Below are 19,483 nucleotides of genomic sequence, written 5' to 3' on the forward strand. Positions count from 1 at the left end.
TCTTTTTTTTTTTTTCCTTCTTCTTTAATCTACAGAATAAAGTATTTTATGTACATTGGAACCAGTTAATGCCCTTTAGACAAATTTGTAAGTTGTTTCATAAAGCAGGAAAGACATTGCAGGGAAATATGTGCCAAAAAGCACAGTCAAAAGGCTTCATAAGTTTTATATGTCACTACAAGTCAATGCTGGAGATCATTTCTAAAACGATCAATGCTCAAAAGAGGAATGCTCTCATCTGGAGAAAATACTGCCCATTCCCCCTTTTAGAATTTGTTCAGTTCTCTATCAAAAGTCCTGGCTCTTCATATATACTTTAAACTATAAATAAACACTGCATAGTTCAATGTTCTTGATTTTCGTTTTTGTTTGTTTTGATTTGAAAAAATTATTGCAGTTAATTCCTGTTTGGAGTTCAGTAAGGAGCAAACAGCACGGGAGTATGGGTGGTCCGTATAGGCCCTGGAGCTGGTCGTAGGAGTGCTGGAGGAAGTGCTGAAGTCTGGAAAAGGGTAGCTGCTGGGGCTGTTCGAAGACTGAAGGGGGAATTCACAGCCACAGCAGCAGCTGCTGCTGCAGCTGCTAGCGGATTTGGTAAGATTCGTGGAGCTATCGGCTTTGAAGGTTCCTTTGAAAATACTAATTTTACCTGTGGGGAAAAGAGAAAACAAACAAACAGAGAAACATAATTTGTTCATGTTAGCTACATGACAGGAAGCTTGACATAAGATTATAAGTGGAAAATCAACTAAGAGAGGCCTTGTACTGGTTACGGACTCTGCAAGCTGCAGGGTTGTGACAGGAGACTTGATCTCACACATTAAACAAGAGTGAGTAGGATTTGGTAGAAAACAAAGTTTCAATGTTCTCTTGGCTGTGGGCTCACCTCCTTATCACCGAGACTTATAATTTAATATGAGATGAGAAATCAAAGCAAACCTAAGGGGGCTGAGCAATCTGCACCTACATAAACCTACATGTACACTGTAAGAATTAAATAAGAAAGAATTAGCCATTAATTAAGAGATCTCCATCTGGACAGCTTTATGATAGAGACCAGATCAGAATGAAAACATCTCATTCACTGGTGTGACTAAGAATGTACTTTAGTTTTCATCATTAGGATGCAAGTTCTACTTAAAAACAAGATCCACAGCTATCTCCTCTTTATTAACTGCAGCTACTGATAACAAATACATAAACAAAGTTTATCTTTCACCAGTTATGAAAATCTCCTAAATGTGTTTCATGTGACTAAATACGTGATTAATTCTATGGATGTATTCCCTATATCATACAACATCTTGCCTTGTCTTCAGAAGACTGTCTTCTGAAGAAAATGTTGGGAGACCTTTTTCACTAAAGTACTGTTCATTATTATAACGACTGTGAAAAAAGCATAGATTAATATATATATATATACACATACATATATATATGCATATGTATATATATGTATATATATATATTAATCTATGCTTTATATATATATATATATAGCTTTATATGCTTTTATATATGCTTTATATATATATATATATATATATATATATATATATATATATATACAGTCATGAAAAACTCTTTCCTGTATCACTTAGTGTGGTGCCAAAGGATGATATTTTTGTTACTGTTGGTGGGGCTTTTGGTTTAAATAGTTTTAAATCACAAGTCTTGCACAATAAGAAATACAGTTTAGAAAACTCTGCATTTAGAGTTTGCAAAAAGAAAATAAATAAGCTCAAGCTTTGTTCAGACTAATTGAAAATACTCAACAGACCTTCACTATTATTTGAGTATTTGAGAATTTACGTTTGGTATGCATAAAAGTGAACATCAGAGTAGTCTAGTCTGTATAGATTTCTGGACGTTTTGATGGGATTTTAAGGTTTTAATGAGAAGCCAGGAGCCTGAATACCTTAATTGTTCTGTTTTTACAACTCTGAGGTAAGGGTAGAGACTTCATCCACCAACAAAGAAAACTTCCCATCAGCTATGATTGACTCTGGATGGGTTTGTGTCCTGGAATGACCTGAGGTCCTTTGCATAGCATGTATACCTGAATATATGGTATTCAATATACAGAATATGAATATATTAATATATGTACTATGCTCTTGTACATCTCAGTCTAACTACAGACACTTCTGAAAGACACATAATGAAACACAATTTCTCATTCTTGAATTGAAAGGGATTTTCAAATAATTCACATGCCTTATATCACTCTGATCCTTTCCACTCAATAGTACTGTGGTGAGTGAATAGTCAGAAAGAAATCCTCTGACATGCAACAAAAGTGAATTTCATCATTCATAAAGTTATCACTGTATTCCTTAAAAATAAATAAATAAATATGCTCTTTACTAGCCAGATGGATACAGGATTTTGACTTTTCCTAATATCCATTGCCAACTGTGGTGGTCTCAATGTCCTTTAAAGCTCTGGAAGGGATACTCAGAGGGGACCACATTCTGTAATTTTCTTAATAGAGGATAAAATGGGCAATAGACACTATGATCAGATAAAGATGATCTTATCAGTGTTACATCCACTGATCCAAGCTGTCTTCTTCCCTTGCTGAACATTTGACTTTTTCTTCCTCCCTTACTATTTATTTAGTACATATTTTTTCAGCCTTATTTAGAACAGTCAAGAAAAATACTTTCAAACTAAATAAATAAATGAACAAATAAAAATCCTGAGTACAAAGTACAAATAAAACCAACCCAAAACAACAGAACATGTTTTTCATAAAAGCTATCTCATTGCAGACAGTTTGGGCTATGAAATGCCCGATAACTTCTTTCTTTCTTTCATTTTCAACTAAGTCTCAAAACTAGATTTCTTCAAGTGTAAAAGAGTACTCTGGGAATTCATAAAGCTTCTTTCTCTGAAGCAGTATAAATTATATTGAAAATATGGCATTGGAGAGCTTTTGGTCGAGAAAACATATGAGAATGTAATATGTCCTTTTCATAACTTCCATGGGGGGGGGAGAGGAGGAAAGATGATGCTCATGTATTTGTTATCATGAAGACCAAAGATCTTAAGTGACAATATTAAAAGGCTAGGTCATTCTTAGAGGAATCAGGAACTTCTAATGAAGTTAGACTTTCAGCTAATTTATCAACATCGTTGTGATTTCAAGATAGCTGCAATAACAGTAACATTTTTTTATATAGAGTACGATGCACATTCATTTTCAAATCTCTCTGCAAGTGCTAATTAACACACAGGTCAACATTAAGAGTTCAGTAGGCATTATGCATTTCATTTACAGTGAAATAAATGAAGGGACTGTGAATGACTTGAAAAATTATTAGGGAGTAAAGAAAGTTAAAGCCTAGAGCTCATCACAAACATTAGCACATCTTTGGCTTGTTGCTATGCCATTCTGCATTTCAAGTGACAGCATTTTTTTTTCTTCTATTCGAAAAGAAACAAACAAAAAGACTAAATGCAGCCTCTGTTCTACTATAGCTATCTGTTGGTTTATTGCTAAGTCATTCTCTCTGCTTTAAATTCCCTCTGACTCACCTCTGTTCTGACTTGTGTATGGTGAGCACCTGGGAGTGAGGCAGAAAGAAAAGGACTTATTGACTTTATTTGTCTATGCACCGCTTGGAGGGCCTTGATTCTTGGCTGGAGTTCTTAGAAATCACCACTACATAAATTGTTAAATAGACAACTGTGTACAACAACAGTAACATAATAGTTATTTTTACCCCCTAGGAAACAATGAATTTCCTCAAGGAATAATAATCTTGACAGAGAAGCTATATACAACTTTCCTAATTGTACGTTTTCTATTCTTTTCAGTGTATCTTATATGTAGTGGAGACCTTGGTCTCCCAGGTGGATTACTGAACAACCCTATGGGGCTATTTCTGTACTAGTAGATCTACCAGAATAGTGCAGTGCATTATATTGCAATATCTAGGAAAGTTCCTACACAACTGAATAACGCGTGAATGTACTACAAAAAAAAAAAAAAAGGGCTGCCCCAACGACGACAAATTCTATATTGGTCAAGAAAAGAGTTTAAGTTCAACTAGCAGAGAACTGGGATCTCACAGAATAAAGCTCTAAATTCTGTCTGCATTAGAGAAAATGGACAATGAATAAGGGCCTAATGTGTATGAGGCCAATGAATCAACACCCTCAGCCTGCCAAAACCATCTATAAACCATTACAAAACACCATGTCACATAAAACAATCACACAGTTTATCTGATGTAGATAATTGTCAGATGCTTCACTATCCCACCCACAACATAAACTGTTTCTTGAATAATGGCAAGATCCTGGTGTTGTTTTTTTTTTTATTTTTTATTAAAGAGTAAACATGTTTTTCATCTTTTGAAACTAGCAAGAACTCCACAAAGTTTGTCCTGTCAGTTGAAAATGTGACCAGAGCCATCCTGAAACTGAGCAGAATGAAATGAGAGATGGATATTTTTATTGTTATTGTTTCAATTGTTATTTGAATAATTTTCTAAATGAGGAATGAATAAAGGTTTTATGTTTTATAGAGCTTTATTTAGTTATTTCACCACTATTGTCTTCAGTGAAAACTGGAAAAATCCTGTTTAATGTTTGCATGTTTCTGTCCTCTCTTGCTCTCTAATGACCTTTGAAACTAGCTTCTTTCCTAAGGTTATTTAGAGGAGCCACGAAAACAAGGACTCATGGGTCCACACCCTTCAAAGGATATAAAAAGTCTCCTATGGGCTTCCATGACTTTATTTAGGCACTCGCATACTCCCATTGTTTACACTATCCTCTTATTTTAAATATTCTTCCATTCTCATTTTCTAAATACCCTACTCAGCATGATTCTGTGAATCAAATAGTGATTGGCTTACCCCTAGAGGATGCGTTCCCTTCTGGAGTTTGTTGTATGGGCTGTATTTAGGTTTAGGCGGCTTCCCAGCAGCTCTGTCTTTGTGCCTTCTACTGCTTATGTGCTGTTAAAATACATTGGAACAAAAGGAAAAAAAAAAAGAAAAAAATGATATTTCCTTAATTTCAAGTTCTGCTTTCCATGTGTGCTCTAATACTGAAGGCTGCTGCTCTCCACAACAGCATTATTTGACTAATTCAATAATGAATGAGAATAGGGCCTATTCCAGTTTGAGTGATTCCTTTGTGCACCACACACTGGGACTGTGATTTTCAGCAGTGCTCAGTTCAACTTTGCTTCCACTGTAGTCAATGAATTTCTCACCTTTGTTAACTTCAACAAGACCTGAATTAGGACAAAGCTAGAATCCTTTGAAAATTTCCCCTCCCTGTCTTTATAAAGCACCCATCAAATTCAATCCACTGCTGATAGAAAGTTTTGGAAGAATATTAGATAGTACAGCACTCACTATTCAAAAAAAGGAAAAAAAAAAAAAAAAAAAAAAGGTCACAAAAGGGTTTAAATCCCTAAGAAGCCTAGAGATCCTTTTAAGATTTCAGCTGAAAGATGGCTACGTATCAAACTAAATGACAGTGAAGTAAAATCACAAAGCCCATTATCTTCCTTATAAAATCTATTAGATTTTACACGAATCCTTCTACACAGACTTTATTGCAGTATTAGATGTAAGGGACCTTTTTTAGAACTGTATTTTTACTTTGATTTTCATTCTCGAGAGAGTTCTTACAAAAGAGAAAAAGAATTGGACTTTTTCCTGAAAGCAGAAGACAAGTATTTCTATTGTCCATTACAGAATTTATCTTCATTCTTGTAAAGTTCCTTAACAAGCATTTAATTCCAAAAGGCATATGGTATTAAACTAAATGTTTTTCAGTGCAAAGGCTTTGTTCATCTGATGAATGACCGAACATAACTTAGTGTAATTGCAATGTAGAGGTCATGCTTCTCAGTTACAGAGTAACACCGATAAAAAGAAATAATCAAATCCTCTCCATCTCATATTTTTAAGCAGGTTGTTCAATGTTCTGTGAAAATACTGGCTACAACCACCTCCACATCTTTGTCAAGGCAAATATCATGCAGTATACTAAATGTCAGGGTTTATTAGCTCATGACAACCATCGTAGTCTAAAGACAGTTGTAAAACATTGCAGCTTATAGCTTCTATAATGCTTTAAATAAAAACATATATATATATTTTAATATATATATATATTAATATATATATATAAACAAGCTTTTGAGAAAACACATTTTGTACAGGAGAAAATCATATCAATAACGAAACATATTGCATAAAAGACAAATAAAATGGACAAAATCTATAAGCTCCATTTTGATGTGAACTATTAGATTGACACATACTGATTGTGTTGGTACTTTATCACCATAAAAACAAAGAATAACCAAGGATCACACTCTGCAAGCTAGCTGAGTACCTGTTTCAGTTGTGTCTCAGAGTTTACGTGCACATCACATATTTCACAGTGAAATGTTTTGTTCTGAAGGCCTGTGTTTCCTTTATTCACAGGTCCTTTGCCTTTTACGCCTGCCCGGGGAAAGGCTTTTATGGTTCCACTTCCATTCCGAGCTTCCAGCATAGTTTTGTGCTTAGTCCCTGGAGACATTAGAAATGGGAAACAGAAAGAACTTTCATAATTTGGTTGCATTCACTGTTTTATTTTCTTTCTAAAAGAAAATCATATGATAGCACCTCAGCTTGGTGCTATGTGCTATCCTTGGAATATGTCTGTGTTTGTCTGTATCATATTAATACTAATGTAATGGTATTTCACATCTGATATTTAATTATTAAATCACAGTTCTGTACGTAGAACACTAGAACAAAGCAGCCACACCAATAAGTAGTGGCACAATCAGGTATCCTGATGTGAAGTTAAATGAGTGTGACTTTTCTCATTAACTCCTGCTGCTAATAAGACCTGAATTGTAGTTGCAAAGGAAGAGTAATTTAGCTATTAAAGGTGTAGTTGCCTTTGATTTGTAGCCCTTCTGAATGGATTGATAAACAGTATTCATTAGGTAGCTTACACTTAAATCTGTAATTAACTAATTAGTTCTCAAACCACAAAGGGGCAGATGTTGCTAGCAGCAACCTGGACAGAAACCAAAACACGTGAGAAACATGCATGTCAGAAAAACATACTTGCATTGGTAATTAAAATAAAGGTTGGATAGAAAGCAATTGTGTCTATTGCTGTACCTTTATTCAGACCAGTTTCTTACACTGTTGCCTTCCAGGCAAGTAGTCTGTGAATATAATGGACTACTGCCATGTACAGATTTAGTATTCCAGTGATAATTACTATATGCATCCCGTTATACACTTTTCTAAGCATGCATGTGTACAGCTACACACACAGTTTATCAGCATAGAAAGTAGAAACTTGGAGGTTTGTATCTAAATATTCACAGTAATGTTTTGGCTCATATCTAGATCACAAAAATGTTTAGAGTCTAAGCTTCATAGGTAATTAAGTAGGTTAAATATATACAGCTTTATGAACTTGAAATGTCACCCATTGAAGATCTGGCATACAGCAAACACAGTAGTCGAAACTGACTAAGCTTTGTTTCTCATGAATACCAATAAATTTTTGTTTCCTTTTTAATTTAAACAGATTCTATAGGCTTGTCAAACTTTTTTTTTTTTTTAAGCCATTTATCATTTTACTTCAGGTATACTAGCATTGTCTCTATTTTTCAGTCCTGAGGGTCTCTTTCTACCTCTTAACTCTGGTTACCCTGCTGTCAGGTAACCACTGACATCCAAAATCAGGAGTTTTTCTACAGGACTGTTATAGGTGGTCACTGTCTCCATATTAAATTCCAAGATATTTTAATGCTGTTTACCACAAAGCCAATCAATAAGACATTTAAAATAGTGACTGTGGATAATGGTTGTCTACTTCCTGAACTTACTGATGTTACTAGCTCTAATAACAAAAAAAAAGGTTTAAAAATTAAGAAAGACAGTGGTAAGCAATTACCCATTCACCTCTCATGCACCAGTCGCTATCATTTGATGAAAACAATGGAAAACCATAAATTTTACCAAGTTATTAACAGACAATATGGGCCTAAAAATTTTAACTCATCATTGAACTCTGACTGACACTCACTCTTTCAGCCTTAATTTGTTAGATTTCAAACAAAACTAATGATATTCATTCTCAGTTTGCTAGCTGGCACAAACAAAAGTATGCAAACTCTGAACACCAAAGGTAATGAAGCATGAGCTGTCATTTAGCTCTATAAGGTCTGGAAGCTGCAAAAGCTAAAATGTAAGAAAATGGGTAACTTGCGTGCAATAAATTTCCTTTCTTCCCCCTTTTTGAAAGCCTCTTTGCCTGTCATTTTTATTCTTTAATAGTTAATGAATTCCATGTAATTGCCAGCTTTCTGCCACCTCTTTGTCCCCTGCTGCAAGAGATCTAATCTATTCAGGAGAAGATAATTGCAGAGCTCTTGAGACAGAAGGAAAAAAAAAAAAAAAAAAAAAAAAAAAGGAAGAAAGCAAGTATTGCTCCATCTCACCACTGTTGTGCGCCTCCAGCTGCGAGGCAGAGTTGACAGCGACTTTGCATAGTGAACAGTACAGCAGTCTTTTTGCTTTTTCTTCCTCAGTCTCAACGGAAGGACATGTGGTGCTGCTAGTGGCTGTTGTGGGGATTTTCTCCACTTTAGAGGTGATCTCAGTTGTCATAACACTGCTCTTCCGGATTTCCACGGTTGTCGTCGTTGATATTGCTGGTGTCCCTGTGGTAACGTCTGTGGACAAAGGGATGAGATGGAAGGAAACAAAATAGAAGGTTGTGACCTTCAGTGTTTGCTTGCTAACACTGTAACTGTACAGAGAGCCAGACCATGCTGTTGATGGTTTGACTAACGAACTAAATCTGACCTTATTCTTTGCATTTTGTATGGTTACTCCCATGTATCAAAATGCCATGTACTGTCTCCTCCATTCTGCTAACACCCAGTAAATACAAAATTCACAAACTGAAAAGACAGGTCATTAAGACTGTACTGTACGACTGAAGGATAATCCATTAAAATGGTTGCATAAATTACCAGAACAATAGGTAGTTAAAATTTATATGCAGCACTTTAGATACATAAACTGTCACAGTGCCACATAATACTTACACTGATTGAGTAGCTGAGCTAAAGTTTTAACATTCTGTACTAAAAAAAAATAGAATCAAAATAATTGTATTAGTGTTATCTGATAAAATAAAAAAATAATTTTTCTATCACCGTTTATCTATGCATTATTACTATCCAATATTACATACTAGTAATGTATACTAATAACAGTAATTAAAAATACAACATTCTGATACCTACACAAGCACTAAAAAGACTTTCATTTTGTCAGTAGTATGCTTGGAAAAACTGTCAGCATGTTACATATTTTAATCTTTTTGGAAATCTAATGCTTACATCTAAGAACACATGCTTTTTCTGTAGTTTTCAAATTCTGAAGAGAGAAAACACACAGTGATATTATTGTTTGAATAACATATAAATTACACTTTGTATAAGTCCTAAATATCCATGTTCAATATTGTTAGTTAACCCAGCTTCCAGATGAGTCTGATTTCCAACAAATAAGTACTGAGGGCCTACATCCCTGCCAAGGATCCAAGTCTTGAATGCACCAAGGAGCTGACAGCCTCCTGAGAACTCCTACTGAGTTCTCACAGATATCTTGCCATCCCATTTTGGAGCCTGAGTGCCCTCGACTCAGACCTCTGCCTCTGAAAAAGGGAATATCCTCATTCAGTCCCCTCTACTGATCCTCATGCATTTCCATGTCATAAAAGGAGAGAAAAGAAAAGGCATGGCAGTATTAGGCAAAATAGCTATTAGAATAGGCAAAATAACTATTCTTTGGATCTAGATAGATCTCAGTGTGTATTGTGATGCAGGAGGGACACTTTAACACAGAAGTATGTTAATATTGTTCAACAATTTCATTAATGAAGAACACACATTAATTTAGCAGACAGTAACAAACTTGGAGGAAGGGCAAACACACTGGGAGATGTGATTAAAATCAATTTTAATGCATTGGAGAAACAGTCTAGAAAACGAGATGCTTTCCAGTAAAGACAATTGCAGGAATCCACACTTGGTAGGATTAATGTAACCTATTAAAACAGGATGTGTAACCTTTTAAAACAGGATGAAGAACATTAGCCCCAGTACTAGTGTGTTTTTGTTTTTTTTTTCTCTCTCAGTAAAAACTTTCAGTAGTGGATAACAAGATGAACACAGATCACTTATACCATGATGTTATGAAAAAGGTTCCTGCCATATTGAAAGTGTGAAGTGAAAGATTTATGAAGTATTTTTTTCTCCTCTAATCAGCACTGGCGGCCCTGTATCCAGTCTGGAGACAGTAAACACCACATAAACAATGATATGCTTTGTTGTTAATTCAGCAGCAATACAAACGCAAACTAACAGGAAAGAGGTTGTGAGAGAGGAAGCCAAAACAAATTAGAAGTTTAGAAAACATGACCTATGAATCTGAAAAACGAAGGGTAAACAGTGACAATATTTTTCAGATCTGCAGAAGGTAGCTAAAAATAGGAGAATATACTCTTCTCCCTGATCCCTGCTAATAGGACAAGGACTATTGGATTACAGCAAGAGAGACTTAGATTAGACATCAGGAAATTCTTTCTAATATTAAAGCTCTAAAGCCTTAGAATAACCTACCTACAGAGATCCTGAAATATTGCCTATTGAAGGACTTAGTACTGGTTGAAGAAATATCTGTAGGAGCAACCCAGGTCTGACCCCCTTTCAGCTAGCAGCTTACCTCTGAGGAACTTTCTAGCCTTGTCAATTTCTATATTTTGTAATGTTTCTATATATTCTCTCAAAGGGTTTGATGAATTATTATTTATAAAACCAAAAAAGATGAGTTTGTGATATGAATAGTCTACATACTGCTGGCATTAAAACATATAGTAAAAGGTCCAACTCAAAGTTTAATAAAAGTACTTTTTTTTCCTGAGTTGGAGTCTGGAAGTGATAATATTCTGAATGTACTGAGGATATCAAATACTGTTGTAGAAGAAATGGTGTTTTCTTGCTGAACATTCTGCTCTTATTTTTTTTTTTACTGATTAACAACAATGTTGCAAAAGAAAAACAATATTTTGAAAAATTAAGTCTTTTGTTGGAAAAATGATGAGTAGGTCTGTCCACAAAATTACTCATTTAACTAGTCACTTCTTCACCATTCCAGAAAATCTGTGTTGACATTGGCTTTTCTTGAGCTGAAAGGTGCTGCAAGTACACCAAAAGCCCACACCCAGTAGTATGTAACACTGCTTTTAAAACTTCAGTTTCTCCTGGGACACAGTAGCTACTAACAGCTAATGTACTGTCCTGGTAAAAAGGAAGGCAGAGGACAGCAGGAGGGAGAGAAAAGGAAGAGAGAAAGAAGGCATTAATATTAACTAAGAATTGGTGTCAAAGTTGGTGCTCATCTTAATCTTGCAGGAAATTAGATATGTACATCAATCACCATTACCAGCTTTGTGGTGCAAGGGTCAGTATGCCTTAAGCAAAGTATGGACCATTATTTCTTTATATTACATAGGAAAACCTAAGGCAATGGACAAAATATAAAATAAAAATATGTATACATTAAAAAGCTTAAATAACCGCAGATTTTTTTTCTGCTTAAAATATGTGAACCTCAATATGTATGTTGACCTTTTATTTAACCATCTAGTTATCTTAAAGTGAAAAGAAAATATAATCAATTATCATAGTCCTTTTGAAGGTATTATGTGTGGAAGCAGCATTGTATACAAAAATTAAACTAAAAATTGTAAATATCATTCCAAAATACCAATATTCAGAGCATATATCTGGCTCATATACCTTCGAAAACATCACCTATTTAATACATCATATATTTCATTACTGCAAACACATTAATGATATCAAAACACATACAAGAAAATCATCCAAGTTCACCATGTGAAAGCCATGACACATTTAAAGATGCAAAGCTGCTCCTCTTCATACAATCTTTACAATTATCTGCAGGAATTATGGGGGAAACATTCTAAAAGCTTTCAAGAAAGCTTACAAAGAAGGAATTAAAATCCTTTTCTTACCAGAATTTCTAATCTAACCAGCATGTGCATCTTTGAGTGTATTACAGTGTTGCTGCCTGTACGCAGTTAGGTGTCCTAAATACAGCATACTGCATTAAAGGTATAAGTGATTAAGGGGAAAAAAAAAAAAAAGGCAGTAGCAAGACATTTGAACTTGAAGACTGAATTTAGCCTTGAAGACTGAATCAGCATTTCTTAGCATTATATTATGACAGTGCTTTAAGAACTATTTCAATAATAAATGATCTAAAATTGAGCTGGAAATTCAGTCACAGTCAAATGGAATATTTGTTTCTGGTGACGCAGGCTTGCAGCACTGTGCTATTTTCATACCAGTGGCCTGCAGCAAATATTCATTATTGCAACTGTCACTACTTGGCTTCGGCATGGAAGCAGATTGCTAATATTGAATGGAACTGGACTCCAGCAGCAAAAAAAGGGAACACTTCAGAATTCAAAACAAATCCATTTAGGTTCCTGGTTCTAATATAGCAATGGAATAAATAATAATAATAATAATAATAATAATAATAATAATAATAATAATAATAATAATAATGTCATTAAAAACTAATCTTGCTCACTGGCAAAATCAAATTTTATTTTAACAAGAAGGCAAAACCATAATAAAAGCATTCAGTGAGAATTGACTCCGTTGGGTAGTACAGATACCATAGTTCAAGTGCAGAACTGCAAGTGTGTGATTAAGGTCCTTCTATGTAAGCAGGATTAATTTTATATCCCAGCTACAAGCCTCATGAATTTTCTTTAGACTGAAGAAACAGAAAATTGCAGTCAACTCATGTTTTTCTTCTGAGTATGAGAAAGTCTCACTCATCAGTTCCTGCTTCTAAGCATAAGAATTTCTTATCCTAAAACTATAAATAGACTTACAGAGAGAAAAGTGCTCTGACTTCAAACAAATCCCAACTATTTATGAGCTTATTTTTTCTTCCACAATCTCAAGTGGCATGCATTTAAAAATATGCCTGATTTAGTGCATACTCATGCATTCTGGTCTCATTTAAATTCAGCTTTGTCTTTGACATAAGAGGATTGAGCATTTGGCCCATAATGCTGTCCAGGAAGGAAAACAAAATTAATTTTAAAAAAAGTATGTTATTTCTTATGCCACACAGAATTTGATATGAAGTATTTCACTATACTAAAAGCTCTCACTATTGCAGAAACTTTGTCAGCTGGTTTGCTGTAGCAAACCTGTATCAGGTAACAGACTGCTCCAGTATGGGTGGCACATTCAAAACAGTCTCAACATACTAGTTTCCTGCCTTCTAGGAACTGGATCCCTGGTTTCATCTGTCTGTGTTTAAAGTCCCGTGCTCTGTGTCCTCTGTGGTAATTACATTAGAAGATAAGATAAGATAACATTTCTTTTGAATCTTTAAATATAACAGTGGAATGTATTATAAACAAAGTACCATCTCAAAAATAACTGTGATCAACTTTATTTTGTACTTGGCTGACTTTCTGTACTCTTATGCTTAAACATAAGCACGTGTGCTAGCACATTGGTTGCATCTGGCACTTAAATAAAACACTTTGGGGAACTTTGACTTGAATGTATCAGCTCCTCCTCCTTTTTATGTGGATAATATAACTGTGCATATTTTGTGGTTTGGATTGATATTTGTCTCATTACAATATATTGTACAGATTTTTTTTTTGAGTATCATATTATGAAAATTCCATTCGTTATATTTAATTTTACATTCAAAACCTGGATTCAATACAGTTTTATAGATCTGTCCCACCCAACATGGATATCTTTCACTTAGAGAGTCAGATGTATATTTTTAGAACTTAGAAGGATTCACATAACTTCTCTCTAAGAAAAAAAATAAATAAATAATTACAAATGCACGGCTTAGAGACTTAAATACCTTACATCACAAGGCTTACTTTTTTTTTTTTCTTCTTTTTTAAATAAAAGATCTAACTATCTGAAATCCGAATGACAGTTGTGTACTTCAATACCTCAAGATCTCCTTCAATGAAACACCACTAAGTATCAGAAGTCATGATATTTGACTGATCTTTTACAGGACAGTTAATCAATGTGCCATAATGGACAATTTGAGGGCTCTGAAATAGCAAACAAACCTGTGTAAGACCAAACAGGTTATACAATTTTCATACAATTTGGAAATTTTTGATGAGGTGCCTCTTCCAACCTTGTTTTTTAAACACTGGATAACCACCTGCTTTCATTTTATATCCTTTTCACTGCCCTGGATTGTTAGTCACTGTCTTGCTCATATTCCTTGTTATTTTGCTTTGTCTAGGTGTCCATCATTACTGCTTTTGATATCTAGAAAGTAAGAGGCTTAGTGTTTCTAATGTATTGCCCAAGCATTTCCTAAAACATAAAGAACAAGCACTACTGAGAAAGAGGACTGCAAAATTCTCCCAGGATCAGTATTAAAGCCAAATACTGGGAGTTTTCTTAGTTTGTAACTGGAGAAGCAATGACCTCACTGTTTTGACTAGACCCTGTTTTTTAACACTTAAACAAATCACATTATACACAGTACTCATGGCTCAGAAAAAAAGGATGAAGAAACAAGTGGCCCTACAAAAAGTGGCCTCATTTTACTGTGGTCTCTATTCCCTGCTTCCCAGTGACATGCCTTGGTGCTGACCTGATGGGAGCAAAACAGAAAACAGTATGTTTGGTGACAAAAGATGTCACATAACTGCTCTTCGGAATTTTTTTCTCCAGCTAAGCTTGAGTCTGCTGAATCCTAAAATGACCCTTCTTCATTAATTAGCAGTACACAATTTTCTAACAAAATTATACCTCATTTTTCCTAGCAGCTCCCTCGTTTTAAAGCACAGTTCATTAATCCTGAACAGGATTAACCACAGAGGGACAACTGCATTCCTGTTAAGGTTAATTGCACAGAGCTGGCAGCAGCAGCAACAGCTGGGGGTAAAAGGCCTATGGAAAGGGAAAGAGGAAGGTAGGGAAACATCATGCTGTGCCTGGGATTGGGACTTTTGAGTAAATGTAGCTGACAAAATCGTGTCTGGAAGGAATGGAGACAATGAGGAGAAACTATTTATTTTCAAGCTACTTTAAGTAAGTCTTGGTTATGACTGGATTTGAGATTTAAGTCATCCTTTTGGGCCTATCACACAGATTTCGTCCTCAGTGAGACAGAATAATGTCCTTCACCAACTGTGAGTGAAAAGGTCCTCTCACAAGGAGCTTTAAGGGAAAAATCATGTTCACTGAAGCTACCGTTGCCATTTAATTAATGAGACTCATGTAGTGAAAAATTTAATTTAAAATCTGGACAAAGTGTTTGCTTAAAGGGTGGAGCTTACAGTCAAGTGCAAAGAGGATTGTGCAGACTGGGGCTCAGCAGCCGTGCTAAAATAATACACTTCCTGTTTAGAGTCTAACTTGAAGGTTATACATAAGGCAGAGTGTCAGCTTTCATTTCAATAGTAACAACTTTATTTTGTAGGGTGCAATGTAAAACATTTCTTTGAAGATAATGAATAAAGCAGGCAATTGGTGGTTTGATCACATATAGAAGGAAAGCTGCATTATTCTATGCATTGTTCTTCCACGCTTGGCAACATCAGAAACAACACTGGAAAAATGATACCAATTTTACATCTGCACATGCTTCTATATATATTTTGCAACTTTTAAGTAAAAGCAAACACAATCAAAAGTATATTTATAATTAATCTTAATGCATGAGCAAAATCTGTGCATTGGTTGAGTTTACCATCAGTAGGAAACAAGAACTTGAAAGCCATTCCTTAAAAGCTAAAAGCCCGCTAAATAAAAAGATTCTGTAAGAAGTACTACAGTCAGATTAAATTGCCTTGAATGTACCTTTTTCTGCAGCATGGATGCCAACTTGTGCACAGCAGTCCCCATCCATATTATTAAACTCTCTTATCCTCCGAAACAGGGTGGCTGCACGTGAACTGCTTGGCTCATACTGAACTCTAGACTGTGCCCAGGGATATTTGGGGGATTTAGCTTTGGTCGGAAGTCATCTAGAGACAGCTATAGCAGTGGGAATTAATGGATGGTTGTGTTCCTGTGTCCAGGAACATCCCTGGCACCATGAGAATCAGTAGTGTAACCAGTAGTCCAAAGTACTTTTTAAAATATACCCTGTCTCACAATCAAGCTCCAAGTCATTACACACAGTGATATATGTATGGATTATACCTAGTCAGTATTGGAGGCACTACTTCCCCAAGGGGAATGCAGGGGGTAACTTTAATCTGCATCACTAACTTCCAATGGCTATTATCTCCCTGCCCTGCTTTTAGAGCAACAAACCCATTAGGGCTTTACCTCAAGCTATGTACCTGGAAGAACACATTGTGATTATAAAGGCCAATATGTAATCATGATTCAGATTCATGCCTACTACTCCTGCTGCCCCCACATCTACACTGCAGACCTGGAAAAGGAAGAAGCAACTGAGATGTTGTCTTTCACTTTGCACTACGAATTGTAGTGATGGAAGTGACCTTTGAAAGGGGCGTTTTCTAAGTTCTCCTTTTCTTCAACAGAGACATAAAGCAAACACAGTCCAGATTATAGACTACTGGAGATGGAGAAGTGTTTTTCATAAAACATCAGGCTGGCAAAGCCTATTTAAAACTTGATATCAGAAACAATTTACTATGGAATCTCTCCCCCCAACAATCTGCCACCAAAAGCAAAGAAGTACAGGGAAATATTAATCACCAGCAGCAGGAGAGAAAATATATTGATGTCATTAATCAAATGGAACAAGGAAAGAATGAGTGAACTGCACCACAAATTGCATAGGATTGCTCTCCATTTTAAGCAGTGATTGTGTGTTTTTTTTGTTTGTTTGTTTTGTTTTGTTTGTTTATTTGGTTGTGTTTTTTTTTTTTTTTTGTTGGTCTCGGGTTGAATGGTCTCTTCTAAATGTCCATCTAAACTCTAAGTTTAAAAACAGATTTCCTAGAACATATTCCTAGAACCTCAAAGTAAACTAAAATAACTGGTATCCAAATTGGAATTTCTGAGAACTCTGACTTCTGACTGCCCTCATAAGTGTAATACCTCATGGTATTCTCCTGTCTTGAATCCAGGAATAATTAAAGCTATTCCCTTTATAGCAACTTACTTCCTTTACTGGAGAGCACTGAGCTAGTAAATCTGGTTTTGGCAATAAACTAATGTTGTATCTAATACAGGAATTGTCAGAAGCTATACAAGCATCTGTTGCAACAATTTTTTTCGGTAGAGTGAAGGCAGGGAGAGCAGTGAGAAGACATCTGTCTCAAAGTTCACTGTAAGTAAAGCTCGTAGCAGATCTGTTCTGTGGATTGCTCAGCAATAGCTTTCTTACAACCACATGCTCTTCTGTACATATTTGAGATACCAAATGCTTAAGTTTCAGAGCAACAAATTTCACAATAAATTAATGAGAGAATAGAACAGGACATGCTACTGTTATTATCCTTAGTTTTTACAGCAAATAAGTGTTACAACTTTTTTGTTATCATATTTGGATTTTTTCTAGTCCTCTCCAGCTTGACGCTTTTACAAGGAATGTTCCTTTGGCTGACTGCATACTGTTGGTAACACGTTTCATAAATTGACAGACGCATCTCAAGTCTAGTACTAAAGTGAGTGCCTGAGAAAGGAAATCTCTCTCAATTTCCAGAGAGTCTTTTACTATGGACACCTGCAACTTCTATGATCATCTATTTAACTTTCATCTCCAGCAGGTTCCATCACCTAAAATAGATATTCCTTCTATTGCCTCCATCCCTTCTACTCCTTCCCGTCTCCAACCCACCACAGGCTGTGTCTGGGCTAGGACTGAAATGAAGGGCTTATTAAAAACACTGTATCATCATTACACTTAAAAGACATTGAATAATATTTACAGAGTTGCACAAACAATCCAGGCCAGCCATTTCAAAACAAGTTGTTGTCACTATAGTTCCTGGCATGATTGACAGGTTTTGTTTTGCTTTGTCTTATTGAAAAATGTTTTCTGTGCATTGTTTGTTTGTTTGGCTTGTTTTTAAAATAAAAGATAAAATTATTTTGCGCAACACTAACGGCCTCCATTGGCTATCATGTCAGTCTTTACCTGCAGGAAGTCTGCTACTAACTGAGCTATTAGTTTAATTATATTAGTTGGCAGAAGCAATGTTAAGTAAACCACAGTGGGGTTGGATGCCTGGTCCTGGGACTAGGCAAAGAGTGGGAGAAACCTGTCTCATTCAATAATTTATCGAGTTCCTTTTCATCAAATTTTCTCTGTGTCAGAAGAATCAGAAACAACATCCTTTCTTCCAGTTTCACTCCCTGGCTTTATCCACAAATACCCAGCAGGGAGGTTATTGGTGCTTTGCAGTTTGGGATGTTTAGCTAGTTGGTATCATAGAGTCAAGCTCTTCACAGAAGCAAAATGGAAGAAGAGGGCTTTCCTAGCACAAAGGTGTTCATCTGGTGAATTATATAAATTCTTTTGCAAATAAGGGAAACAGTGAAAATTACAAATATATTTTCAAATGGCACAATTTGATGCCATTCCTAGTTTCAAATCTTATTGAAGGAAAAAAAAACTAAAATATATATATATATATATATTATTTGATTTAACCAATACAGATAAAATGACTCTGGATTTCTATTTCAGGGCACAAAGCTAGCAGAATAGACCTTAATAAGGAGATGGCTACTCTTACTTTGCAATGACGGAGGAAGAGAGCAGCTATGTACTCATGAAATTTGGCATTAAAATGGCAGCTCAAGACTAGTTTTAGCAAATATTTGCAGGATCTCAGAGGATGCATTTAATTGTTGCTGTTCTTTGGCCTTCCCTTATGCATTCTTTTGTAATGTTCATATCAAAGGTTTTATTTGGAAAACTAAAACTGACATACATTAATATACATAGTGAGACAGTTAATTCTGTTGGACAGTTTTGCCCAATGCTTCCACAAGACAAAGGTTCTGATGTGCTGAGAAAAAGTAGCTATATTGTGAATGGTATGACCCCTTGGTATGACTTGGTGATTAGTGGTGACTTGGTGGTGGTGGGCATTTGAAGAAGACAGCCCTAAGGAACAGGAGAAGGGCTACTAATAATTGCAAACTGTGCTAGCTATGTAATAGCTGGTCTTTTCACATTTTGTTTTCCAGTAGGGGAGCATATTAATGATCATAATTACAGTTTTTTATTAATTTATTTGATAGACCCAAATTGGCATTCTCTACATGTGCTACATTTTCCTTTATATGCTGTTCTTTTCCTAACAACAGAATACAGTAACAACAAAAGTGGTTTCAGCTTCTCTTCTACATGTGGCTGCAAATACTACACCACTTACAAGATCATAC

General features: G+C 35.4%; 1 protein-coding gene across 1 annotated transcript in view; it reads right to left on the minus strand.

The window, feature by feature from the left end:
• Nucleotides 1-266: 266 nt before the first annotated feature.
• The window catches only part of ZNF385D (zinc finger protein 385D), a gene marked incomplete at its 5' end in the record, with an annotated part of 425,027 nt that continues 405,810 nt past the window's right edge, over nucleotides 267-19,483 (minus strand). Inside the window, 4 exons of the mRNA XM_084282803.1 lie at nucleotides 267-649; nucleotides 4,869-4,970; nucleotides 6,367-6,545; nucleotides 8,486-8,719. Coding sequence (XP_084138929.1) covers nucleotides 416-649; nucleotides 4,869-4,970; nucleotides 6,367-6,545; nucleotides 8,486-8,719 — 749 coding nt within the window. The 3' untranslated portion in view covers nucleotides 267-415. The remainder of the gene's footprint in view (nucleotides 650-4,868; nucleotides 4,971-6,366; nucleotides 6,546-8,485; nucleotides 8,720-19,483) is intronic.

Source organism: Netta rufina (assembly GCF_964035555.1).
Source record: "Netta rufina genome assembly, chromosome: 2".
In the NCBI taxonomy this organism is placed as follows: domain Eukaryota; kingdom Metazoa; phylum Chordata; class Aves; order Anseriformes; family Anatidae; genus Netta; species Netta rufina.